General features: G+C 45.7%; 2 protein-coding genes across 2 annotated transcripts; both read right to left on the bottom strand.

The window, feature by feature from the left end:
• Window positions 1-379: 379 nt before the first annotated feature.
• LOC129596571 (uncharacterized) lies at window positions 380-1853 on the bottom strand. Its single transcript, XM_055493898.1, has 3 exons — window positions 1629-1853; window positions 1522-1560; window positions 380-1373 (listed from the first exon to the last, which is right to left on the bottom strand). Exons 1-3 carry the CDS (start codon window positions 1651-1653, stop codon window positions 787-789), a joined length of 651 nt encoding a protein of 216 aa, XP_055349873.1. The 5' UTR covers window positions 1654-1853; the 3' UTR covers window positions 380-786.
• Window positions 1854-14254: 12401 nt separating this feature from the next.
• Window positions 14255-15652, bottom strand: LOC129596577 (probable hydrolase YcaC). Its single transcript, XM_055493904.1, has 2 exons — window positions 15299-15652; window positions 14255-14978 (listed from the first exon to the last, which is right to left on the bottom strand). Exons 1-2 carry the CDS (start codon window positions 15518-15520, stop codon window positions 14445-14447), a joined length of 756 nt encoding a protein of 251 aa, XP_055349879.1. The 5' UTR covers window positions 15521-15652; the 3' UTR covers window positions 14255-14444.
• Window positions 15653-27640: the final 11988 nt, after the last annotated feature.

Genomic DNA, 27640 nt, shown 5'->3' with positions numbered 1-27640 from the left:
TGTTTGCGTCACGATGCCGTATCTAGACCTTTATAATCACATCTAATTAGATATTTTTTGAGTAATTATATTAAGGCTGGCCAACAGGATCGATGTGATATTGTGAAGAAGTCTTTATCGAAGGAGCTTGTCGCAGTTCACCGAAAGTTAAAAGCGTGGAAAGTATTAGATTCTAGATGGTTTTGACCTTTAGTAATGGAAACGCTGGCAGTTTCGAACACATTTTCTTTTAACCCGAGAGAATATAGATTGTGGTAGCCTTTTATACATTGGAATTTCAGCTACATAATTATTTTCAAGTAGTGCTCTGTATACAAGCAGCACTGCGATGCTACCAGAAAATGCGCTCTGTCCATGTGGACCTTGCGTCCGCAAAGACTTGCTAATAGCTGCTGCTTTATTGCGAGCACGGTTGGTTAATGCCATCTTCCGCTATTGCCTATCAACCAGGACAGCCATATAGCCACAATTGTACTACCAATAACACCGTTTTATACTGCAAGGAGCAACGAGTATTACGGTTTTTTTGCGGCAGGCTCTATGCAGTTGAAATAGGCAATGAGCAGCTAACTCACTCCTGTGCGAGTCGAAAGAAGCCACTCTTCACAGATTAGTAATCTGTGAGGAGTGGCTTCTCCGTTCAATTGACGGTTATCACTTCTGCAACTTCTCTGCTCGCTGCCGCATTCAGTTAATTCTGGACAAAACCGAAGTTATTTTTTTGGCCACGTAATCTGCTTTTAACGAAATACGTAGAAGTTTGCTCAGTAAGATTAATAAGACTAATCAGCATTTTTGCTTGGGCACGTGCTCCGGTTTGGCAAAGTAGGTTCGACCCGACGGTCGGCCACCGCGGCCCTCCTTATTCTTCAAGCATTTCCCGTCCTTCCCGTTGACCACCGGCTTGGTGAAGCTCTTCAGCCGGCAGTTGCCGCCCATGTGGCTGACCCCGTCTGCCCCGATGGTGTACCCATTGCAGCCGCTGTACAGCGCGCACAGCATCCCGCACTCCTCCTCATTGACCCCGATGGCGCCGCCGTACGCCGTAAAGCTCCGCTCCTCTCCGGATTTGATCTCGGCCACATCGGAGCCCTCCACGGTCAGATCCTCGACCATGGTGTATTTGGGTGTGGGGATGTTAGCGTACAGTTGATGATGGTTGGATTTAAACGAGTAATTGTCGATGCTGGGTCCGCATTTGGCGCCCTTCTCCACGATCGCACAGGTGTCTTTCTTCACGTCGCTGTCGAAAACGGCGGCCAGACAATTGCGGTTCTTCTCGCACTTGGCGAAGCAGGCTTTCTGGTTTTCCTTCCCGGAGAATTTCAGCGGTGGATTGCAGACCATGCCGCGGGAGCCCAGATCAATGCCGGCTATAGTTAAAGGTCTTTTGATACACCAGAAATCAAAGCTGGTTTTGCTCGGCAAACGATTAAACTAGCAAATTTTAAACCCTTCATCGACTTCCATCAGCAGCTTTGCCACAAGACTCGTTATTAGCTTCTGACTCCTTCTACGTACCTTGCACAAATCCCACGCATCCCAAAACCAAACCGGCGACTACGAGGAAATAAAAAAAGAAGGCCGTAGAGTATTGTGCTGAAAATAAGTGGCATAAGTTTCCTCACCTATAAACTGAAGAAAGGTCGACATCCTAGCTGGGTTGCTGAAGCGTTGCAAAGGAAATATGTGCGAATAGTTTAAATGGTAAAATTAGCAACCGAGGGTGCGGTAGCGCTGAAACACTAACTGGCCGACAGTGCCTCGATACCACGTTGCAGCTGCAACTGAACAGTCCCGAAGCCGGCTGACAACTGACAAAAACGCTGCCATGAATCAGACTTAAATGCCGGCTTACTTCCTTCGTTACATAATAGCGCCCCATTTATATTAGTCAAGGCTTTTTGTGCTACAGCTGTCGCCGGAAGAAAAACCGAAGAGCAACCAGCAATTAAGAAAAAAATTATTGGCCATTTACTGGCATTGCTGCTGTACCCAAGACGATACAGCCACAAAACTTAACTGAAATTGCCATGATTGTGCGATGCGTTTAAGGCTCGCAAAACCGGTCTCTTTAGTCTTCATGCCATTGTTGGCAGATGGATCAAAACTAGTGGACCTATTAGTCATCACAGTCAGCGGCAATATCAGTAGATTTATGGCGATGTTTAATAATTGCCTAGTTATCTCACCATCTTTTTCACCGCGTTGCCTTGTTTTATAAGCCTGAAACTGATGTTGCGTAATACGCGCAAATATTTCCCATACTTCTATCCATGAACATCTGCGTATCATACTTGAAGTCCACACGTACAGATCAGCCCATTAAAACGTTTTTTAATCGCTATTTTCGTTGCCACAACATAACATAAGAATTTTGGCATTTCTTGAGATTCCCACCAAGCAAGTCGGTGTCGTGTCACAATCAACTGGCGACGGTTTAACCGCCACTGACGTATATGTACGCATTCGTAGACAAAAAAAACCAGCCAACCCCAAATTATTGATTGTGTTTGAAGTAAGTAAAGCCTGCCTAAAACCTCTTATTCGCTTGGACTCTCCGCCTGCCGTCAGCCGTACGGGACGTTCGTTTCCGGGACCCGTCTGACGTGGGGAGGAGTACACATCGTACGTCCGGATGCCCCGTTAATGTCCGCCTTTACCAGTAGATACAAACATCCGTGTTATTATCTAGTTATCTCGTTACCTGTGACCTGTGATTGGTTGTACCTAAATCCCTAGCGATGTATGTGATGTCAGAACTGCTAGTCTATATAAGCTTGAGTGAGGCCTAATATCAGAGCGGTCAGGAATTAGTGTTCTGATTTCTGATATTCTTACTTTTCTGACTTCCATGTGCCGAGGATTACGATGTGCATTGGATTAAAGGTCAGTATTTTCTAAAGGTTACCTAGAAGTTCGGGATTCGAGTCTAATCTTAGCTTTGGGTTGCCGCAGTATACTCGCGCCGCACAGGCCATCGCCTTTATCTAATCCACATAAGAACCGAGACCGGAAGTGAGAAGTAAGGCATTCGTTCGTGTTTCGCAGGGCTCCTGATAGGGATTCCTGGTTCCTGAGTTCGTACGCATACCTCCATCGATCCTCCAAGTTATTTCGCAGTACCAGTTTGGGATTCAAGAGTGCTCTACCGATTGAGATTTAGGCAGGGAAGAAGGCTACAACATTTCTCGTGCATACTAGTCTACCACGACATAGTGCTACCGGATGGTTGTAATCCCCCTTTCTAATACGACAGGTCTGTTCATCCTGACCAGAAGCCTGTTCGCGGAGCTGTTTTTCTCGAATTCACTTCACATTCGTTGGCCAGACAGCAAAGTATCGCATGTTATTTTAGCAAACAATTCAATGATGCTAACACAATGCATGCAGCTGAAAAGCTGTCCTGATATTTACAGAGCCACATTACAGTGCCATTTCCAGCAACCCCTGGCAGTTCTTCCGCCCATAGCGGCGGATACGTTCGCAGGTCAAAATAGTTAGTTACAACTTACAACTTGGCGTGGTTGCGAGTTGCTGCATTTGAATTTTGGACCGACGTCTTTTTCCAAAAGGAAAAACCGAGGGTAGAACGGAAAACCACAGAAAGTGTTATGATTTTACAGTTTTCGTCGTCAGTGCAGTATTTAAGTTCTAATTTCGACGATATTTTTGGTGACTGTTTGGCATGTGAGAAGCGAGCAAGAACGCTGCGATGCACCTGTACGAAGATGACGAGCATTTTCTGTACGCGTGGAACGCCGTCGACGTTCTGGTTGACGGAGTGCTGCAGCACGGCGAAGTGATGGACGTGGCGACTGGCGGCCTGATCATTGATTTTCGTTGTGCTTCGCAGCGAGCCCGCTTCATTAAATACGAACAGATCTTTCGCTTTATGTTGGAGCGTCCGAGCCGGCACTTTGTGATCGGGCGAAAGGCTAAGCAGCCTCAACAGGTGCTGCTGCGCCGCCCGTCCGACAGGGCCTGGATCTGGTATCCGGGAACGGTTGTCGATCTCGAATCCTACGGCAATAAGAACTACGAATGCGTGGAAGTGCACCTGCCCTACGGCATCATCAAGGAGCTGGTTCCCGGCATCCAGCTGCGTCCGCCGCCGACGGACGAGGATTTCGAGAGATGCCGCGTGGTGGAGATGGATTTTGTGGTGCGATGCAGTCCTCTGCCCGCGGACTACGGCGCAGACCCGTCCGATTTCTTCGAAAAGCTCTTCAAATGGCAGTTGGCGCGACTGTTCGGGCATCTCAGTTTCTCGCCGTTTTCAGACAGTTCGCTATCTGCAGTATGGGTATAACAGCCCATTACAATTTCAGCACGTGGTAAGTTTCTTGCACTGACAGTGGTTAAAGCACTGTAATGGACTCCCAGAAGCTTATCATATACTGTAAAGTCCGAATTAAACGCGGTGGGCCTTTATTGCCTCAAGAGCGTTGGCCGTTGTACAACAATCTGTAGTTATACTTATACACCACACAACCGCACACATCATCATTAATGCAGTATGGCTTTCTTGCGGCAAGACGCCTACGCGTGGGCAAAGCAAGAAGAGGCCCGTGGCAGCGCCTCCGCTGTCGGGCAACAGATACTGCGTCACCTGGCCATCAGTGCCACCGCTCGACATCGACATACCGATTGCAGCGACGAAGAGCGTTTGCCGCTTCCGCCTGAGCTGTTGGTGGAGATCTGTCAATCCCTGGACTCCATCGGACGCTTTTTCGTTGTCGTCGCGTCTGCGCACTGTGGAACACTCTTCTCACTACTGACGCTTACTTCCGCGATGTACGCGTGTCCGGCACGGATGCGGACTATGGGGATGTGGCCAGGGCCGTCTGTGTGGACGATCCGTACTGGGCGGCGGCTGGCCTGCTCAAATGTCTCCGCAGCACCGCCCAGAAGGCCGTTGTCACGAAGATGACTTTCTCCAAACGCATAGAGCTCTCCGGCCTCATCCGTCACATCCTCAAGCCCAACCGCATTCGGACGCTGGTGCTGCATGACTGTTGTTTCGGCGCTGGAATGAATGCGGTGGAGGTTATGGGCGGCATGATGGATTTGGTCGCTGGGGGCGTTGCTTCATGTCGCTGGGGGCGTTGCTTCATGGGAAAGCGTGATATTCAAGGATTGTCGTATCTGCAATGAACGTGTGCGCTCGCAGCGCTTATTCAGCGCCCCGTCGCGACGGGAGGCCGAGGTGCGGATGTTTGATTTCTTCAAAGACACACTGCAACGTCTCAAGAATCCGCGGGATCCGCAGCGGCACGCGCGCGCTGGATTCCAGCCATAGTAGTACAGGCGCTGGGCACTAGCGGAACGAGGCGTTGTTGTTTAAAAAATATGTAAGTATCTCTAGGTTTCTCCTTGTGAGTTTACACCGCATCGGTGAAAGTTGATGAGCTCATGTCAAGGTTGAACGCCGGTAATTGCAGGCTCTTAAAACCCACCGAAGGACGGATCCGCGCCCAGCAACTTTGCGGATGGTGCCCATTAAATTCTAGTTGAGAAGGTCAACAAACTGGCCAGCCTCCCACTCCCACTGAAGCAGCCTTGAGCGAGGATCTGGCCCAGACGATAACATTTATTGTATCTTTCATTTGTTCGCTTGTTCCTAAATCACTAAACTGGCCGGCAGAACGGATACTAATACTGTACATACATTTAAACTTTAAACTTGTAACCGGCAAAATGATCAAACTGGTCGAAGAAGCGTAATTTATACTTAAGCGTTATCCTTTTGTTGACACATGGGAGCTGTCGTTAGCTGGAGCCTCTGCTTATTTCCTAATCGAGTTCTTTCTTTTGTTGTTATTCACCAACAGCATGCAGTTGTCCCTCTATTGAACGTTAACACATAAGTTGATATGTTTCTGTGAGCGGTCTTAATGAATCAGAACAGAATAACTTGATTAAGTAAGTACTAATCAGCAGCCGTTTGTGTTTATAAGTGTACGTCCCCATCTGTCAGGTGCAATTGACTGGTGAAGTCTGCGTCACTGGCATTCATGTGCAACCCCGTTTTAGCAGATCATCTTTATTGGGCAAAAGCCATCAATACAACAAAAAGTGTGCATACGCAGAATACTACGCAAAATGATTTACACTAAACATTGAAAAAACAACCAAAATCGTAGCGCTATAAGTCATTTTATAACGCATACTCAAAGTGCCCAAAACAGCAGCAGCATTTCCTTTTACAACAGCTAGGCTAAATATCTGCTTTAAAAATGCAGTGGAACGGGGCTCCCCTGTGGCGTCGCGAATCTTTCTGCCAACGAAACGAATAAGCTCCGCAAATGCCGGACCAAAGGTTCCAAAGATCTCGACCGCCAGGGGATAAAGAAGATATCCCATTTCTTCCACAAACGCGTACTTACGGCGTTTCCTGTCTTCGGCCAAAAGCGCAACATTGCCGGATGCACTCGCGCTTGCCCGCACGTACGATAAGGCTACTGTGTCCCAACATATATCATCCCAAACGAGCGCTTTGCCATCTACAGGTTTTGTACTAAGTATTTGTAACAAGCGTAACATATGCATATGGTCGCTGCCGACAATAATGTTTTTCCTTAATTGTTGGCTTTTATTTGATGAATCCTGTGTCTCCTGAATGCTGTTACAACAATTTTGCTCTCTTCCATTTAGAAGATGATCTTGTGGCGGCATAGTCAATCCGACGCGATTCGAAAAGTACTTAAATGCGAGGCTACCACATGCGCTTTTTAAAGGCGACTTGTCTGCATGCAGCTGGAGCGGCTGGGGAGTTAGCTGGAGCGGTTCACGGAAAAAGGATGAAAGAAACACGAATAAATATCAATAGTATTCCAGAAAAGAGACATCGTGTTATTTTTCCATTTTGGAATAGTCGAGAAAAATATAAAGTTTTAAAAATCTTGGCACAGCGGATGGACGACGACGTCTTCGCAACACCATTTGCGCAATAAACAGCCGCACAACCAACCGCCCTGCGGTTGGTTGTGCGGGGTTACCGCCCCTCGTAACCGTAAACTGGCCCGTGCTGCTGCGAGTCCTGCGCTTTGAACTTTTTCTGCAACGTGAGTAACATTTCTCTGCAGTCAAGCAGCGTTTTACAAACAGCGCAGTGAATTCGTTTATACAGATTACATTCGTTTCTCTGACGATTATTGATCGTTTACGAATTTAGTGAATCCTGAAGAAATTCTTGACCCCGCTAAACTGTATTCGCTTTAGTCGGCCTGCTGAGAGAAGATTGCGGGCTGAATAAACAGTGAAGCACGAACAGCACGATGCATTTATACGGCAACGACGATCAGCGCCTGAACGCGTGGAATGCCGTGGATGTTCTCGTCGACGGACTGCTGCAGCACGGCAACGTCGTTAACGTGGCCAAGAACGGTCTGATCGTTGATTTCGGATGTGCTGCACAGCGTGCGCAACTAATCGAGTACGGACGCATTTTCCGCTCCACGGACGCTCCCAAGCTCCCGTTCCACTACGACGTCGAGGTGAAGGGACCAGTGCGGGTGCTGGTGCGACGGCAGCCCGACGGTGCATGGATCTGGTACCCGGGAAAACTGGTCAGTCTGGGAGCCCACCGCAATGACGCTTTCAAATGCGCGGAAGTACAACTGCCCCATGGGACCGTCAAGGAGCTGGTTCCCCACTGCCAGCTGCGCCCGCCGCACTCAGAGGAGGAATTTGAGGAGGGCAGCGTGTATGATAAGGAGTTCGTGGTTCGTCGGTGCAGATTGTCTGTCGCTGACTGCGTAAATGGATCGCAGCTGTTAGAAAAGATCTTCAAGCGGCAGCTGGCGCGACAGTTCCAGATCGTTTGCACCGCATTCTTCCCGCGCAGTCAGACGCTGCGCTATCTGCACCTTCAGTGGGTCACACCACTGACAGCTCAACAAGTGGTAAGTAATATGGTCGTTATCGTCAGTCACTGTACGTCAGCATACGATAAGTTAGGGATTGTAAGTAATTCCTAACATCGATTACAATTCCTAAGGATTACAATTCCTAACATCGATTACAATTTGTAATCAGATTTGCTTTCGCGGTTCTCTGCTGGAGACTCCTTCTTTCGATTTCCGTGCACTGTTAATAAGCACATTAAAAATTGCGACCGGACACCCCTGGGAACGCCAAAAACATTTTCAGAAAATATGGTCGTTATCGACCCATCTAAAAAATGTTTACGAAAAAAGAAAAATAATGTTTTCAGGTTTTATTGCCGCCCACGGTAGCTGCAGAGCGTTTTGGGGACCGGTAGCGAGACTTTTGTTTTGACCTTTTCGAATTTTTAAAAACATTTTCTCTAGATCACATAGAATTCGGTGGTTTTCAGTAGTGGGAAAAGTAACAGCAGGAAAAACATTGGCCCGTACAAATCTTGCGCAAATAAAAATTTTAGTGACAGAATTTACAAATTTTGCTATGAAGAGAGAGAGAGACTGCCACTCGTCACTCGCGCACCGATCGACAGTCGCTTTTTATATCCATGCGCAAACGACCGCTTTACGGTTCTAGTTTAGTGCCGACAGGTGATGCGCATCGGCTGTGCTTCTTTGCACAATTTTTAGAAATGACTTGACTTCTATTTTTCTAACCGAACTATTATACTCGATTTTTGGTTTTACTCCGCCGGACATTATACGGACGTCCGTTCATCTGGCTTGTTGCAGGAGAGCGTCTACGCGTGGGCGAAGCAAGAAGAGGCCAAGGGCTGCCCATGCGCGACGGCGCAGAAGATCCTTCGCCTTACAAGTAACGAGCAGCAAAATATCGATTACGACGGAGCGAACCTCCCGCTACCGGTGGAGCTGTTCGTGCAGATCTTCCAGGTGTTGGATTCCATCGGCCGCTTTCGCTGTCGCCGTGTGTGTCCACTGTGGAACACTATTCTTACCACCGAAGCGGATTTTTCCGATGTGCGCGTGTCCGGTAACGATGCGGATTATGGTGGTGTCGGCGGTGTCCCCAGCCATCCCAAGGACATCTACTGGACGCCGGCTGGTCTGCTAAAGTGCATGAGCAGCAGCGCTCAGGTGGTGGCCATTTCCAGTCTGGACTTTGTTGACTGCAAAAGAACCGTCCGCCTGATCAAGCACATCCTAAACACCCGCCGCCTGCGGGCGCTGGTATTTAGCGGATGCAGCTTCGGTTCTAGTTTCCTGAGCGTTTTCGAGCTGTTGGACTGCCTGGATGAACTGATCGCGATTGATTGCTCCGCGTGCGACAAAGTGATACTGAAGAACTGCAGTATCAGTCAGGGCGAGGATCTGCGCGCCGCTGTAGCACAGCACGCCTTCAGCGCCCCGTACTCGCGACCCGAACTGCAGATGGGGCTGTGGACCCTGTTCGAAAGCAACCTGGTTCTGAAGAAGCCGCTGAATCTACAAGCACTGGCGGATCGCGTTGTTGGTAGCGTTACTCAGAAACGATGCGGGGCGATCTTAATGGTATGTACTTGTTAAGTCTTGTTTGTTGTTTTGCTCTTCGGCATACCTCGACAAGGACTGACGTTGAAGACGTTTTGCAGACCCTAAACTACTTTGAAAGACTGAGCCCACGCCCGACCGCTCCCTACCGCGGACGAGTGTGGACGGAGACAACTCTATCCGATTTGGATGTTAGCCAGCTGACCACCTTGACTGCGAAGATCCTGAGTCAACGTCTTGAGGCGACCGACTAGGAAGGCACCCCCACCAGCTGCTGGTCTCTTCCTGAAAACCTGATTATTAATGCTTGCAATGACTGAAGTAGAACTTGCCAGTCGAATTTCAAAGCAGAATCCTCGAGTTAACCTTTTGATTTGTCCACTAGCTGTGTAAATACGGCATCGTGACGTATGGTAAAATGTTACTTTTTCGCATCTACTTGCTGTGCTGTGCTGTTGGAGCGTTCACGGCTTCTCGTGACTCATGTTTAACAGTTATGAGTAACGTATCTGTTATGCACTTACACTTTTTCGCAGTCACAGTAACTCGCTCACACAGCACCGAGCCCGTTTCACGAGCGATTATTCTTCAGACATTGCAAGGCTAGAAAGTGTAAGAGTTCGACTGAAAAGTCCTTCACAATTATTTGCAATAACTTTCAGTAGCAGACTCGAGGAGGGTTAGGGTGTGTAAGCACAAACCGCGCGATGCATCTGTATGACGAAGAACTGATGAACGCGTGGAACGCCGTGGACGTTCTCGTCAACGGGCAACTGCAGCACGGCAACGTGGTCAACGTGGCGGAGGGCGGCCTGAACATCGATTTTCGCTGTGCTGACCAGCGCGCGCAGTGCATCAAGCACGAGCTTATCTGGCACAGCTACGACGAGTCCGCGGACGAGACAAAGCCAGCGCAGGTCTTGCTACGTCGGCAGCCGGACGGCGCTTGGATCTGGTATCCTGGGAAAGTGGTCGGTATGGGAGGCTACCGTGATGAGGATTATCGGTGCGTGGAAGTACAGCTGCCCCGCGGCCCGCTCCAGGAACTGGTTCCCTGCGGCCAGGTGCGTCGGCCGCCCTCGGACGAGTTTCTTCTGAAGGCTCGTGTGAAGAACGACCATTTTGTTGTCCGTTGTTGTCGGCTGTCGGCCGGCAGCTGTGCAGACGGGTCGCCGCTGTTGCTGGAATTGTTTAAGTGGTGGTTAACGCGGTGCTTCGCAGTGCTGTGTGTAGAGTTCTCCCCGCGGACCGAAACACTGCGCTATCTACAACGTCAGAATGCCAATCCATTGACAACGGACCAAGTGGTAAGTACCCACAGAATTCGGAAATAAATTTGCGCTAAGGTTCTCCGACTCAACGGAGGTGTATTCAGGGTGGTTTAGGAACTGTTCCCTCTCGTGTTCGTTGGAATGCATGTAGATGACGTCTGTGTAGATAACAAACCACCTGCCGACCCACTGGCATCATTAAAGATGAACGAGGCAATTTACGGCTATAGCGATCGCTTCATCCGTTTAAGTTTCGTCTGTTCTCATTTCGGCCAAACTTTCTTGCCTACCGCTCCATCTGGCCAGTATTCACTAGAAAGCTTATAAAAAGCTAAGAAAACGTATGGAAGCAAGAAAATCTATAACAAAACCTAAGATATCTAAAAAACCAGGAACATTAGATACCAGAAAACCTGCCACGCAGATCTGCAGCCAAAATAAGCGGTGTCTGAACTGGTCGTCAGGCGAAACGGGGTAGAACAGAACCTTAGCCGAAGTGATAGGACTTACTGGTTTCCTGATCACTAGTGTCGTGTATAAATAAAGGAGGACGGGAAGGCAGACAAGAGAAGCGACTGACGAACGGACGACCTCCTAAATACACAAACGGTAAGTAAGGTTCTAGGACTGAACTTTTGATACCGCTACCGACCACGACAACATCGGTAGAGCGACTCTGAGAATCTCAATCTGCTACAGTGAAGAACTCGGTGGGAAATACTCCTATATCCTAGAAGCTCTGGAATCCCTGAAGATCCTGAAGAATCCAATGTGTTATATCCAGTCGACGTAGAAGAGACGAATCCGAAATCCTTAGCGTGACCTTTACTCAACGCTAACGCCAGATGGAAGCAGAGGCAATCAACAAGATTTACTGAGAGCATGTGCTCGATCAGGAAGCGACCTTTGATCACGAGTAAATGAGAGTGAACTGCAGATACCTGTGTACCACTTTACTGTAGTCCGAGAACAACTACGAGCAACAGTGATTTATAGGAAAATCTGTGAGATAACCGAATAAAATCGAGAAATCTCCAAGTTCATTCGACTGACACATTCCGCTGGCCTTATATAGACTTCGAGATGCGCGCAGGCATCGAGTAGGCGTGATACCAACAAGGATGTTCTAGCTAGCCATTGGCTACAACAGCTGAGAAACAACAACATTGGTCAAAACGTAGATCCGCGTCATCCGAAGTAAATAAGCCAGACAAGTATAGGTAAAACAAGTATGTACAAATAAGATATAAAATATAGGAAAAGCGACAAAAGTATAAAGATGTGTACAAGGTGTACGTTCCATCCCACCGGTACACGTCACTAGTTCTTGTTGCAGGAAACTGCTTACGCTTGGGCGCAACACGAAACGGCTGGTGGGCGCATTTCCTATGAAGCGCATCGTCTACTGCGTCATCTACCCATCAATGCAGCCGATCCGCCGGGAAACATTAACAGTAGTGGCGAAGCGAGCCTGCCGCTACCGGCTGAACTGTTGATCGAGGTCTTCCTCGCACTGGACTCCATCGACCGCTTTCGCTGTCGGCGGGTGTGCGCCGTGTGGCACACTCTCCTGACCACGGAGGCCTACTTCCCCGATGTCCGTCTATCCGCCACGGATAAGGATTACGGTGATTTTCCGCTGGAGGTCATGGATTTGTACTGGCTGCCGGCTGGCGTACTGAAATGCCTCCGCAGCAGCGCCACGAGGCTGGTTATCACGAACATCCGCTGTTACAATTTCCCCGACCTACCTGATTTGCTGTATCACGTCCGGAATGGCCAGCGCTTGCGGGCGCTGGTGTTGTATAACTGCAGTTTTATTACCGCAGTGGATGTTGTTGAGGCGATTGAGGGTTTGGCTGATCTGATCGCAGAGTGTTCGGTGAGGGTGTGCGACAGGGTGGTGATCACGAACTGCCACATCGGTGACGAAAACCTGCGGGGCGTTGTGCCACAGTACGCATTTGGCGGGCAGTCTGGAGATGAGATCAAAATGCAGCTGTGGAATCTCGTCGAAAGCAAATTGATTGCCAACAAACCGTTGGATCGGTCGGTACTGGAGGAATGGATTGCTGACCGCGTTGCGCCCACACAAGACGAGCAGATTAAAAAGCATGTTGTAGAGGTAAGTGGGTTTCTTAGTAGTTTTCTTATTTTGCGCTACGTAATGTTCCGTGGTGGAGCCGCACGATACAGACTGGAATGCAGTGGAAAGCGGTTAGTCGGTCCGTGGTTCCAAAATTTTCATTAGAGCTTCACCAAACCGTGTACAACATGTAAGTCGACGTTTTTCGCATTCCGAACATTTCCACGGTATGGATTTGCGTAGCGGACATGAGAGACACGGCTTCCCGTGACAAAAACTTTTAAAACAGTACATGATGGTGAACGCACGCTCACCGGTCTTTTTATATTTAGTATACAGAAAGGTATTAGTGAACAGAAATTATTGGTTTTATACAAGCTTGTGCACGAATAAATAAAATTTACTGTATCTAGTTTTAAAATATAGGAAAACCGGCAGAGATAAAACATCTCCGGTGTCCGGTACGCAGAAGACAAAACCGATCCGTAATGTGAAAGCGCTCCTAATTGCGAATAAGCGTCGAACCGTACATCCAGTGACTATAAATCGCCAGCACTGGTTTGGAAATGTGCCGAAGAGCGCTTGTTTGTATGATAGGCATTAACGCAAAGCATTCTGCTTGTTGGTTCAACATCGTGTCTCGATATTTGGCAGACTCTCAACACGTACCAGAGCAAGGATCCCCGCCCGACCACTCCGTATAGCGGTCGGGTATGGACGGTGTCCGACATCTGCGCATTGGACGTGCGCCAGCTGACAAGCCTAACGGCGACAGTCTTTAGTAAAATCATCAACTCGGTCGAATGAAGAAGCATCTGCTGTTGTTGTGGCCTCTGGAATTCGTACTCTGCCACCAAAAAAGGGGATAGTGAAGCACTGAAGCGCTGAGCAACGGTTGAGGATTGGAGCAGAAGAATTTCGAGAAGCATAGTTTACACTTTCATTGGTGGCGTAGCTAGCATTCCATTTAAGATTACTACGGTTACTGATCATGAGCAGCTTACGTTTCTTGCTGTACTGTATAGTTCAGGCTTTCTTCGGATTTTCTTTGACACAACCTGGCAAATCTTGACTCTTTGATTTCTTTATTGAGCCATAATCAAGACTTTTATGACTGTGTTCTGTCAAAGCAGACTTTACGATAAAGCTGTCTGATCGCTATTTCTAAGGCTGCCAGTATTCCATTGTCGGCTTACGAGTTTGTATGACATTTTAAAATTGCTATGATTGTTAATTTGTACGCTTGGTTCGATGACCTTTTGTAGTGTGTAGCACACGAAGCGCAAGTGCAGCCGGGTGTGTTAATGTCCGGTGTGTCGCAGCAACTGATAATGCTACGTTCTGAATATTAAGTTGGTTTGTTTCCTGCTGTCAGCAGCGGGCATAATGAAACATTCTGCCGCTAGTTACACAGTTATGCTACACCTTGGCTGTGTTTCCAGAAAGGGCTTAAGCTGTTCTAAAGGGATTCAACAATTACCGAAACCATTCGAGATTTACTGTTTAGTCAGATTATGCACTCGTATCAAAAGCGGGGAAATTAACAGAACGAAATTTTCCTGCTTGTCCAAGATACAGTATATGCGCATCGTGGTGTTCATACCAAGTCTAGTATTCAAAAACATATAATTACATAATCATATGTTATCGTGATCAGTTGAAGCCTTCCTTCCAAGGATACGTGGTATTCAGCGTGGGAATATACTGTTCAATAATGAGATGCTGCAGCACTTGCGCCCCATCGGGTGTCTGCCAGTTGTTGGCCATCTCCGTAATCAACATTCCGGCCGTGTACGTCTTGACACCGGCTTTCTCCCAGCGGCGGCGGGCGTTGTCGTCCGCCTGCTGATTGGGCGCGCCGCTGGCATCCTGCACGACGATGACGTTGAACCCGTCCTGCTGAATGGAGATGGCCGGGTTGGCCACGCAGACGTCGCTGGTCAGGCCGGACACGATGGCCGTCTTCCGGCCCCCGGCGGCTTTCATCACGGCCGCTTTGAACGCCGGTTCATCCCACGGGTTGATGGTTCCCAGGCGTTTGACGCGGCTGGCGTACGAGTCAGGGAGCAGCTGCTGCAGATCGTCCACGACGGGTCCGTCGAACTGGTCCTCCAGGCTGGTGGTCATCACCGTGGGGATGTTGAGGATTTTGGCCAAGTAAGCCAGGTATTTCATATTGCCCAATATCTGCGCAAGAAACGTATCATCATGATTAAAGTTATCACTTTTATTGCAAATGTAAAATATACGCAAACCGCGGTAAAAATTCCACAACGACCCCTTCTGATAATTAGGTTTATGTTAGGAAATCAGTGAGGTCAACCGTTCTGGGTAACGGATGCGAGCCCGGAAACCGGTACACATAGAAAACTATCAAAGAGCAAGCTGGAAATAAATAAACACGTAGAACAAGAGTACTTGCGTGCAACAGTTGTGTCTTTAATTTAAAGTGTTAAAGTATTTGGCAGTTGTGTGAATAAGTGTTTTGTGCGCCAAAGGAGACCAACCTGCGAGCGGGGAACATTGCGGGCGAAGTACAGTGTGCCGGTCTGATAGTCAATAAACAGCATAACGGAGTCCGAAGCATTAACGCGAGGATATACAATCGGACATGATGTGGAACAGCTTTGAGAAGGACCGGAGCTTTGCCCGTAACTTTGTCCGCGCGTGAATCCAGTTAGGAAAAGGATGGTTAGTCCAACAAAGAAGAGATACAATAGCCGCGACATTGTGGTGGATTCGACCAAACAAGAAAACTGCTATTGTAATGTCTTAATAAGATGAAAGACTGTATCACGGCTTTTTATCTCCATTAGTCCATGTTTATTATGTGCGAATGTGTTTGTTATTTGACTGCTTCACACTCGCGGTGGCAGTAATGTCTGATGAATCAAGATTGATGGGGTTGTTTTTCCGCTGCCTTATGCAGTTCGATCGTTCGGAAAATTCTCAACACTTACGACAAATAACAAACGACGACAAACAACGGCGACGATTTACGACAAACAACAGACCGGGCGGCAAGTAACCTAATTTGCCCAGAGTTATCGTTCACACAATTCAGCTCATAATTGTTACAACTTTAGGATTTCAGTATGTACGCGTCGCTTGAAATGACTCGGCGGATTTGTGATGGATGGTTGTTTGTCTGTCAAGGTGACATGATATTGATAGGTGCAGTGTAAATACAGCAGCATGTGTTGTTTTGATAAATTCCTAAGCGACAGTTGTCTGTGGGGCGCTGATTTCCACCATCAGAATTCGCATGGGTGGTAATGAGAGACAGAATCGTGCAATATTTGTAAACCACATTCCTTCACAGTACGGTCGAACGTGTAATGTGCCGGGACCAGAAACTGTGCGGTAACACTGTTGCAGCTGTTACGCCGGTATACGCATAGCAGTCATTTGAAAGGCGACAATGTTTATGAGCTTTATTGCTAAACTTGTGTTTGTGCATGATGCGTTTTATTACAGCGTGTTGAACTGCGTGTGTGTGTGCATGGATGAGCACGTTATGGCTTTGGCCATAACGTTTGACAATCTAAGAGATTTTTCTCGTGTTTTATTGTCATCATGAAAGTTAACGAACTTTCTAGAATTGTTGCAACACGGTTGCACTGAGATATAAGGTGTTGCTTTGCTGTGAATGATATCGATCATTTCAGCGATCGGTCTACCATTTCTTGTTGCTTTCCATCTCATTGTTATTCTTGCTTGTGTGATTAAAGTTATAGTTAAGATTCTAAGAACTAAATCTATAAACCTTTAATAAGTATCATGGTACGAGTACAAACTATGCACCAGAACAAAACAGCGCTTACGAAAGAAACACTTCCTTTATCCTATCCTGATCGGGGATCGTACCCATTACACAAATCGCGTTTCCCCGTTGTATTTGCATAGATATTCGCTGTTTAAAAACTCTTTCGCCCGTTTTTGGCCAGCTGAAGTCGCTATACCGTTTCCAACCGTTTCTACTAGCTTTTTAGTACCGTCTCCAAAAAAAGGTCCGTAAATTTCGAAGGCTGCAGCAACGAAATCGTATCTTGGTTGCATCCAAGCGTGTTTCGCTAATTTCTTCCTTTCAGCAAGCTCGGCTGCTACGCCGGCATTCACGGAAGCGCGGTCGATATACGAGGCTGCCAGCGTGTCCACGCAGGTAACATCCAATGCCAGCGGTTTTCCGCGCTTCCACGGAATGAGGGTGATCACATCCGGCCTCTTCTTATCTTTCAAGGATAGACCTTTTGGTTCCATTCTCGAAGGAAAGCCAGCTGATTTCAGGCCCCGAGTGAATTCCGCGCTGATTCCGTCGTGTCGTGATAATCTTCCGGTGTTATTTATGATTCGAAACAGTTGTTAGGCGAAATGTCCTTTAGGCGAAATGTCCCATAGGCGAAATGTCCCGTAGGCGAAATGGGTGGCAGCCCAGGGCAGGGAAGAATACACAGGTCATAATTTCATATTGTACAACGTTGTCTTACTGATGACTGGAGTGTGAAAATGTTTATTACCCAGTGCCAAAAGTGCATTTGTATAATTGCGCGTACAAGCTTGTCCCGAAATTTCTATAGCATTAACTAAACAGCGACGAAATATAAATTCACGGGTTACGTTAAACTCCATACGACGGCACACATCGGTTGGCACATACATATTTAGGATCTGCAGGCGTTTGGCATGGCTGATGCTTAATTGCGCCTAAAATTTATCTGCATAAATTATCACTATTGGTGTAAATTATAAATGTTGACTTCTACCTTTTATCCTAAACCTTAAATATTGAGAAGAGTAAATTTGCTATTGTAGACGTAGTAGAGTGGTAGAAATCAAAGTGAAAATTTTTGCGCTAAATACAAATTACGTTCCATCTATAACTTTACGATGAAATTACGGGACAAGCTTGTAGTACGTCAAAGTGCTAATTAAAAATGAAATAACTCAGTTCGCAGCATAAATTATACACAGTATTGACCGCGTGCTAACGCTAAATAACAAATCACCTATAACAATACTGCATGCACTTTTATCAATCGAAAGCTAATATCAAAGTAACGTTAACGATAGCGATACTGGTGTTAGAGATTTACTCATAATCATAATTAACGCGAAGTGGCTAGCAACTCGGTCCTTCTGCGGAAACGGGCATACCGTCGACGCGTTACAGTTTGAGACAAAACCGTAGCATATGACACATAAAGAAATGATTTTTGTACTTTAAAATGGGTTCAGTAACGTTGACGCATTTGTTGTTGCGGAGAAATTAGCTTTTAAAGTGAAAAATTTGAAGTCGATTTTTACAGAGTACAGATGTGAAAAAAATATTCTGAAACGGCCATTTTATAGAGCGAAGTATTATAAGCTTATTATACGGACAGAATTTTGATTGATAAAAAACAGAAAAAGAAAAAAAATCGGGGGTGCCAAAGAAGTGCTTGGGGCACCCTACCCCTGGATATTTCTGACCATATCTGCCGAACAAAACCCTAAACAGAGATTCTGTCCGTATAATAAGCTCAGGCTGCGGTACTTTATTTTAGAGATGGCAACGGCTGGCTTAATGGCTTATCGGCTGCCTGCGGCTGGCTAAAATAGCAAGCCGGCTCGAAAGCATCGGCTCACCTACCTGAGCCGGCTCTAACGGCAGGGCTCTGAACGCGAGCCGGCTAAGCCGGCTCCGAGCCGGCTTAGCCGATAGTTTTTTAGCGCGGGAAAACACAAGTACTTTTTCACTGAAAAGCACTTTTTTCTGTTCTCTTTTAAGCAAAAACTGTTTTTGATCAGTTTTTATTGGAAAAAGAGGTCTCCGAAACAAAAATTCAGCACTTTTTTATAAGATCATCGGTTTTTCAAGTCTCTAAATCGGCTTTGAACGGGCCAAAAGAGCTAAAATTAAACTAACACATTTTCGCCCACAATGCGCAAGCCGTTAGCCGACATCGGCTTACGGCTGGCGCGCGGCTGGCTGAGACTCCGAGCCGGCTCAATCGGCTCGGCTAGCATCGGCTACGGCTTCAATTTTGGGTCGAGCCGGCTCAGCCGAAGCCGGCTTAGCCGCGGCTCAAACGGCTTCGGCTGAGCCGTTGCCATCTCTACTTTATTTAATGCGATTTTATTCGTAATTTTTGGCAAACAAATGTATTCACAGCTGATTTTCAAAGTTTTTTTACGTTTTGTTCACTGTTAGCTTGCAAAAGTATACCTCTTTCACGGCTTTGGTGCCGGTACCGAGAGGTGCTGGCTGCCGCACACAAAAGCACATGCACATGTGGAGCAACGCAGAACAGGCAGGCAGCCATATAACATTCATGCAGACTGATGCAGTCATAGACACTAAAACAAAAGACTGCAATCAGACGGCAGATTTGCGTTTATGGCGTCTTTTGTTTCTCTTTCTTGTCAACAAGCTCAACAAAGCTGGATGGGGCAGTTGCAGATTTTGATCGCACCTGATTGCGATTACTTCAATGCCAACCACTGATTGTGAGTGATGGCATATTCCTTCAATCGCCCCCGACATAAGTGCGGCGCAACCCATTATTTTGCGGTTCACCTTACGGCCCCCCTCTACCACTCGTACAACTCTAATTTTTGGCTTGCTAACGAAAAAAGATACACTCATTACAATTATCGCGTTATGTAGTATAAAAAACGCTCTGTAAGATGAGCTAAGGTAATTTTTGGGAATTATTTCGAAAATTTGCTAGCCACTTCGCGTTAACACCGATGTTCGGTCCACAGCGGATCAGGACAATCGGGCCGGTAGCAGCAATGCTGCTGATTCTCGTACAGTTACCGATACACGTACCGATACGAGTGCGAGTACCGAACGGGATCCCACAAACGAAGATGTAGAAGTAATCTTGATGCATGAAGAAACTGTCCGTCGAGATATCGAAAGCGAACGTAAGCAGATGCTTGATCGCATCGATCATCTCGAGCGTGGCCGTAATTCCGTGTCAATGTCCCAGCTTGTCGATGCTTTATCCAAAATGAGTCCTAATTCCCATTCGTCGTCAACTACCGTTGATCCTCATAAAGTGTCCGTGAAAGATTTCGGTATTCAGAAGTTCGCGAACAAGTCCGAACTGATTATTACCGATTTCTTCCGGAAATATGGCCGTGCTACCAACAGTCTTGGCTGGTCAGCATCGAAGAAGGTTCTCATGCTACCAGCATACCTCGAAGATTCCCGTCGCAAGTTCTTTGAGTCTATGTGGGAAACCAATCAGAATACCGACTACGATGGATGGAAGTCCATCTTGGTCAAGCGATATTTGCCTGCTGATTATAAGCTCAATAAGCGAATCGAATTGTCCCAGAAAACTTTCCGACCTGGTCAAGATGTTGATACATTCTTTGACGAACTACAGGTCCTGTTCGATGAAGTAAACCCATTAATGTCCGAAGACGATAAGATCGCTGAAATTACCCGAGCATTCATGAATATACCAGAGTACCGCAAGTTACTGGCAGTCACAGATGCCAAGTCAGTTGACAAGATGCGATCAGTGCTGACCAAAATCGCTAATATCGATAAAACCGATGCTCGCGGTGTTCAGAATGTTACCAGTGATAATGCTGAAGTGAATTTCATGAAGAATAATTCCCAGTCGAATTACCGTGGCAGAAGCCGTTCTCGTGATAACCGTGATCGAAGCCGTGAACGTTCTGATAGTTCGAAATACCGTGATTACAGACGTGACCGCAGTCGCAGTTATGATCGCAATTACCGCAGTAATCGAACTTATGCCCGGCAGTTCCGTGATAATCTGTTCCGTGATCGCAGAGATTCCCGTGACTATGACCGTAATCGTGACCGTTCTCGTGAGAGGTCCCGTGACCGGGACCGATCGCGAAGTTCGGATCGTTACCCTACCCGTCGCAGGTCTAATTCCCGTGAACGTCGTGATGCACCTGTGACTGAAAGGTGATTCCCTCGACACGAACTTGACTTTGAAAGCTACCGACTACGATCTGGTAAGCTTTTCTGTCCCGTGTGTCTCGATTACCGTCATACCTTTAAGCAAAGTACCAAAGCGAAACCACAGGACCTTGAGCACGTTGAGCCGATGTGTCCTCGTGGTGTGCTGTACCGTGTTCAGAAAGAATACGATGATTTCATCCGTGACAATTACACCCCTGATTTTTGGGAGTCCCGTGAGGGAAAAGCCTAATGTCACATCAGAACGGAGGTCAATGTGGCAGATATTACCGAAAGCCTCCCTACCGATATGATAAGTACCGACATTTCAAGTACGGTGGTCAATTTCCTAACAGAAGTACCAATCAAAACGTTGATGTCAATGATTTCTCAGTCAGATTTTCCGATAATTACGTGAGCACCGCTAAAAGTGACCCCGCTAAATCCCCTTTCCGTACCTTTGGGATGCCTGATATTGTGAAACCAGTGTATGCACCAGCAACCATCAATAACCAAGAGGTCATCGTGTTAGTTGATACCGGTGCTAGCTGTTCCATTATCAGCGAACACACAGCTTCACGATTGCGTCTGCAATTCCAAAGGTGTGATTCCAAAGCTCGTAAATTGAACTTCACCACTATTTCTCAAACCTTTCAGAAGGATGAAATGTACCAATCTGATATTACCGTTGAACTGAATGGCAGAACAATTCTCCATAAAGTTTACATCATCTGTAACTCTCCGAGAGAATTTGTGATTCTTGGAAATGATTTCTGTATAGCATCTGGTGTATGGATACATCCTAAAACCGATCGCTTTTGCTTCGAAGAAGACCTGAAACCTGAACCGTCTAAGAAGATTCAAATTAACAGTACGACCATTTCCGACCTGCAAGATTTGCACCACTCTCAGAAGAGTTTTGTACCTAATTATTTGCTGAGGCAAGTGTACAGTACCACTAATAAAGTAGTGCTAAGTCCCATTCCTGAAAATGAAGTGCCTACAAAAAATACCGCAGTTATGAATGTACCGAGTGATAACAAACCGGTGTCCGTGAAAGACTCTAATACTGATGCAGAACCGTCTGTTATCGCTCCGGTAAACACTAGACTACCTACTGAAGAAATTGTCAGTAAACCTGAAGCCGTAATCAATCATATTGGTCTTAAATGGGAGAAAACGAATATTCTCATTCAGAATACCATAGTAATTCCCAAAAAATCCGGAATTAAACTGATGATTGATTTACCTGACAATTACAGTGGTCCTGTCTTGTTAACTCCCAATAAAAAGCTAATGTTGAATCACCTGGCGTCTGTTGGCAATTGTCTCGCTACCTCTGTTGATGGAAAAGCTGAGATATTAATTACCAATTTCTCGCAACGTAAGGTCCGTCTGATGAAGAACGTTAACGTTTATACCTGTGAGAAAATCGATGATTTTGCCGATATTGAAGTGATAGAAGTGGAGTTTAATACTACCGTAACTACCAATGATAAAGACCCAAAGGCTAGTGATTCGAACATTACCGCTGAAGAATTTAAAGAACATATTACCAAGATGAAGTTCAACCCTATATTACCGAATTCTGATCATCAAAAGTTAATTCACCTGTTTCTCAAGCATAAGACCGTGTTTCCCTCTAAATCCCGTAAACTTGGCGAATTTTCCGAGGTTGTCCATGAGATTGATACCGCGGAAAATAAACCGGTTAAGAAAACACCATGGCGAACTTCCTACGCTGAGAGAATGACCATTAACGAGCAAGCGGATGAAATGCTGCGTGATGGCATTATACGTGAGTCGAAGTCACCGTGGTCGTTTCCCGTTGGTTTGGTCAATAAGAAAGATCCTAAAGACAAACCTCGATTTTGCGTGGATTTCCGTGCGTTGAATAAACTTACCAATCGTCCAATGTGGCCGTTGCCACGTGTGGAAGACGCGATTAGTAGTTTTGGAAAGTCTTAGTTTTATACTTCCCTTGACTTTAACAGTGGATTTTGGCAAATCCGTGTTAAAGATACTGATATTCCCAAGTGCTCATTCGTAACCATGGATGGCCAATACGAATTCGTTCGCATGCCATTTGGTTTGAATGGAGCTACAGCTACCTTCCAGCGTGCAATCGATTCCATCCTACACCACCTTAAGTGGAAAGGTGTAGTGTGTTACATTGATGATGTTCTTATCGGTGGCAATACCTTTGAAGAACATTTAAATTTACTCGATCAAGTTTTGACTGCTGTGGCGAAAGCTGGATTCACGATTAGTCCCAAGAAGTGAGCAATTGCTTTCAACCAGATAAAATTCCTTGGGTTTATCCTGAGTAACGACGGAATCAAACCAGACCCGTCTAAGGTTGAAGCAATTCAGAATTTTGCGATTCCCACAACGCCGAAAGAAATCAAATCCTTTATCGGCGCTTTAACTTATGACCGTGCCTTCATTAATAACTTCTCGACGATTGCATTTCCTTTGATTCAATTGACCAAGCAAAATGTTGCTTTTCAGTGGACGGAAGCATGTAATACCGCTTTTCAGAAGCTGAAAGAATGCCTAATTACCGCCCCGATCTTAAAACTATTCGATCCCGCGCTAGAGACTCAGATTAAGACCGATGCCTCTGGCGTTGGTGTGGGCGTAATTGTTGAACAAATGCATCCCGATGGATGGCATGTTGTGGCATATGGTTCGAAGATGCTAGATAAGCACCAAAAGAGCTACAGTACCACTAAAAAAGAATGTTACGCCATCGTATGGTCCGTTAAAAAGTATAAACATTACCTTTCCGGAAAGAAATTTAAAATAGTTACCGACCATACTGCCTTAAGGTACCTAATGCGTCTCAAAGAACCAGAAGGCCGTCTGAACCGATGGGCCTTGTCGTTACAACAGTATGACTTTGAGATCAAGTACCGCAAGGGCCGTTTGCATGCTGATGCCGACTTATGTCGAAATCCCTTTGAAAAGTCCGAGAAGAACGAAGACGACTGTGAAATTCCCTTATATGCCGTTAATACTAAAATTCCATTTGAAATTAAAAATACCGCATTACTCATACGTGAGCAAATGACCGACGAATTCTGTAAAAAAATCATTACCATATTGAATGATCCCGATAAATACATTAAATTACGTAAAGCGTACCAGAAGCGAATCGATACATTCCGAATTGTCGATAAAATTCTGTATAAAGTGCGCTCGCGTCATGGTAAAAATACCTTGTTAATTGTGCTACCGAAGAAGTTACGTGCAGATATCTTTTATGCATCTCATGACTGTCCGATGGCAGGACATGTTGGTTACCATCGAACGTTTGAGAAAATGCATGCCCGTTACTTCTTCCCTAAAATGACCAAATATATTGAAGCTTATTGTGAGAGTTGTGAGTTGTGTGTGAAGCGAAATGCCATGAATATTGCTCCTACCGGATACATGCAGAAATTACGCACTCATAAGCTACTTGAGTCGTGGTCCCTAGATCACCTTGGTCCCTTCCATGTAAAAGATGGATATCAGTACCTACTCGTAGCCGTTGAGAATTTTTCCCGTTATGCGACTGCAGTTCCCGTCAAGACTACCAGTGCGATTGAGATTGCCCAAGTGGTTCTCGCAGAAATTATCCTCAAATTTGGTCCCCCTAAATACCTTACTTCCGACCGTGGCACTGGATTTACCAGTCATATTATCGCAGCGATTAGTAAGCTGATCGGTATACAACACCGATTTACCACAGCTTATCACCCTCAGTCAAATACCCGTGCTGAGAGGATGATGCGATTCATCGCTGAAAAATTGACCATGTACATTAACCAGAACCAAGATAACTGGGTTGAATACGCTAAATTTATCATTTACGCGTATAATACAACTCAGCATAGTACCACAAATGCCTCTCCATATTACCTTATGATTGCTACCGAACCGATATTAACCGTTGATACCATCTTTAAAAATGCCAGTTTGCAAGAAATCAGTAAGCAGACCAATGCCAAATACTGGAATGAGTTACGGCAAAAGTGGAAAAATGCTCTTGATTTCTCTCAAATATTAAGTGACCGTGTGCATGAGAAAAATGCACAGAATTATGATAAAAATAAAGTTGAAAATCACTTTCACATCGGTGATAAAGTATGGATTAAAGATGAGCAACGTACTGTTGGTCGAACTCAGAAGTTAGAACTGAAGTTCAAAAGTCCATACGAAATTACCTCATTAAGTCCCGATGGAAATGTGACCTTAAAGTCCCTTGAGAGAGTGTCGGAAAATAACCTAAATAATATCGTCCATATTTCCAAATTAAAGCGGTTTAAACCGATCGATTTGGACGTTCAGGACAGTAAAAATGATTATTTACGCCGTTTATTCCCTCAGAAATCTACTATTTCTGACAATATTCCCGTGTCAAAATTACCTACCACAGTGAATACCGATGTGGAAGATCCTAAAGTACCGCCTGTTGTGCCAGTTAGCTCTGAAAATGAAGAAACCCTGTATTTAGACGATCTGACCGTATTCGTAAACAAGCGCATTCTGTACTCCATAATTTATACGAATACTTCGCTTAACATGTCGTCGCCGTGTACATTGTCTGTATTTTTCAGAACCGAAGATGGCCAGTTCGCGCTCGCAGTCCCGCATGTCGGTTGACCAAGGTCCATCGGCCAGTAATTCCCGTACCGTTGAACCCTCTGGTAATTACCATAATTCCGAAAACCTTAAAATTACCATTAATAATTACGATAATGGCGAATTCCCCGAATCACCGTCTGATTCTCGTTCTTGTGCAGAGGTCCTGCATGTGGACAAAGAACGACCACAATCGGATGTCACTGGTCTCGACGAAGCACATCCCAGTGATTACCGTCGTTCGTGCAACTTTAACAACACCTCAGTGAATAATTCCCAGCAGAATACCGCTCAGAATACTTCCCGTGGTAGAGTACCTATGTTAATACGAGTGTCCCGCGTCACGAACCTAAGCACCTGGCTGACTTACCCAACAATCCCTTTATTAAACGGAATCAGTCGCGTAGCTTCGACCGATACCTTGCTGATATGGCCAAAGCTATTCCTTTACTGCAACAAAAAGCTACCGATCCTACAGAAGCCCGCGAGAAGGCCATTTTAGCTGCGGAAGCTGAGGCTCTGAAACAGATGCGCGAAAACCTCTTGACCTTGATCAGTCCCACCGATTCGGCCGTCGGATATGTGCGGAAAGTGTACGCTTCATTTCCCGTACCCATGTCTACCTCTATTGCTCCCGTCCATATTCAACCAAATTTGTTCGACGTGTTTGCAACGACGCCATGGATTAAATACTTTAAGGACGGACACTGGCGCTATGAGCACCGCACCGGCTTCGTTTTCTCTTACCATGAGAAGAAGAAGCACTTCCAGCGCGTGGATGAACATCCCCTCCGTTTCAACCCCTTGCGTTACTTCGTGCCTGACATGGTTCAGTGGCCCGGTCAGAACATGTGGGATGGCGCATACCGAACGCCGGGACATGCTGATTATGTGTACCGTTCGTTGGTCGAGACTGATCGTTACCTGACCAACCTGTTAGCTAGCGACACCGTACCGAAAAGCTCATTCGTTGAATTGCTCAATTCTCCACCAACTGAGTACCATATCGTCGATATTCCCAAAATCTTGACCGATCTTGGTATCGAAGGATATTCCCCAACTGACATCGCCCATATTGCCCAGAATGGGGATAACCTCAAGCAGCGTTACCAGAATGTCGTTCAAGAAAATCAAGCCTTAAAAGACCGTATCGCTCAACTGGAAGCAGCTGCTGCTGCAGCGAACTCCCTTCCGAAGTAGAAGTGAGTGTCTGTGTTGAACATTCCCGTTTAAATCAGTGCCGAAATTCCCTTTAAATAATAAATTTCCCATAATGCTGATTTACCAAGAAAATTTAAATTACCTACGTTAAAATAAATACCAAGTCTGTAACATTGCCTCCCAAATGATCTGGCTCACACGTGTTTTGCAGTATGTTGTCCGCCGTTCGTGGCTACCGGCAATTGTTTACTGCATCGCCCTCATTCCCGCTGGACGAAGTGCGTTACCCCGGAAAATGACTATTTCTTACTTGAATGGACCGCCACCGTCGGATCCTCTGTTTTGACACCCTACGGATCTGTTCAGTTTGTATCGCCTTCTCCCGACCCATTTCCTCTCATTCGTTGCCAAAAATCACCTGTGGATCTCTAACCAGACCAAATTCCTTTTTTTTAACACGCTGTTTTGTTGTTGTTTTCGGTTGAAATGTATTCCAACCTCTTGTTGTGGGGGTGAAGCGTTCAGCGTAGTAATTTACAAAAGCAAAATTTTATTCTAAAACTGGTTAAGTGCGTGAGTAATTTAAAAGTTAGGTAATGTAGAAATTTCAGAATCATTTTCAGTCAACATTTGAATATTTATATACGAGTACTACGACTGTACGACAAACTGGTTTTAACAGTTTGCCGTTAAATCATATTATCCTGGTAAACTATTCGGATATTAATTCGAAAAAGGTTGAAAATGTAATTAGAAGTTCATTTAAAAGCAGTTAAATTAGAAGTTGAAATGTTGAAAATTTAATTAGTTTTGTTTAATTAGAAAACGATCTGACAATTATCTAAAATTTGAGAATTTATTTGCAAAAATAGAATTTAAAATATGTTGGAAATTGAGTTTCTGTTGGAGAAATCAATTTGGAAATCTGAAACCGAATTGACAAATGAAGCTGGAATCGGAGTGTAAAACTATAAATAATAAAACGACTCTGAACTAATTTTCAGATAAATCATAAATGATGTTCTTAATTTACGTTCTCTGTCGTGTTTTAAAGCCGCTCTGTTATCTGCCTGTTTTTTCTAAATTCTTGGTGATTGGATGCTAGTTGTTCGACAATAACTCTTAATATTCA

The sequence above is a fragment of the Paramacrobiotus metropolitanus genome, unplaced genomic scaffold, assembly GCF_019649055.1.
Source record: "Paramacrobiotus metropolitanus isolate TYO unplaced genomic scaffold, Prichtersi_v1.0 Parri_scaffold0000092, whole genome shotgun sequence".
NCBI lineage: Eukaryota > Metazoa > Tardigrada > Eutardigrada > Parachela > Macrobiotidae > Paramacrobiotus > Paramacrobiotus metropolitanus.
This window is presented reverse-complemented; position numbering and strand designations above follow the sequence as displayed.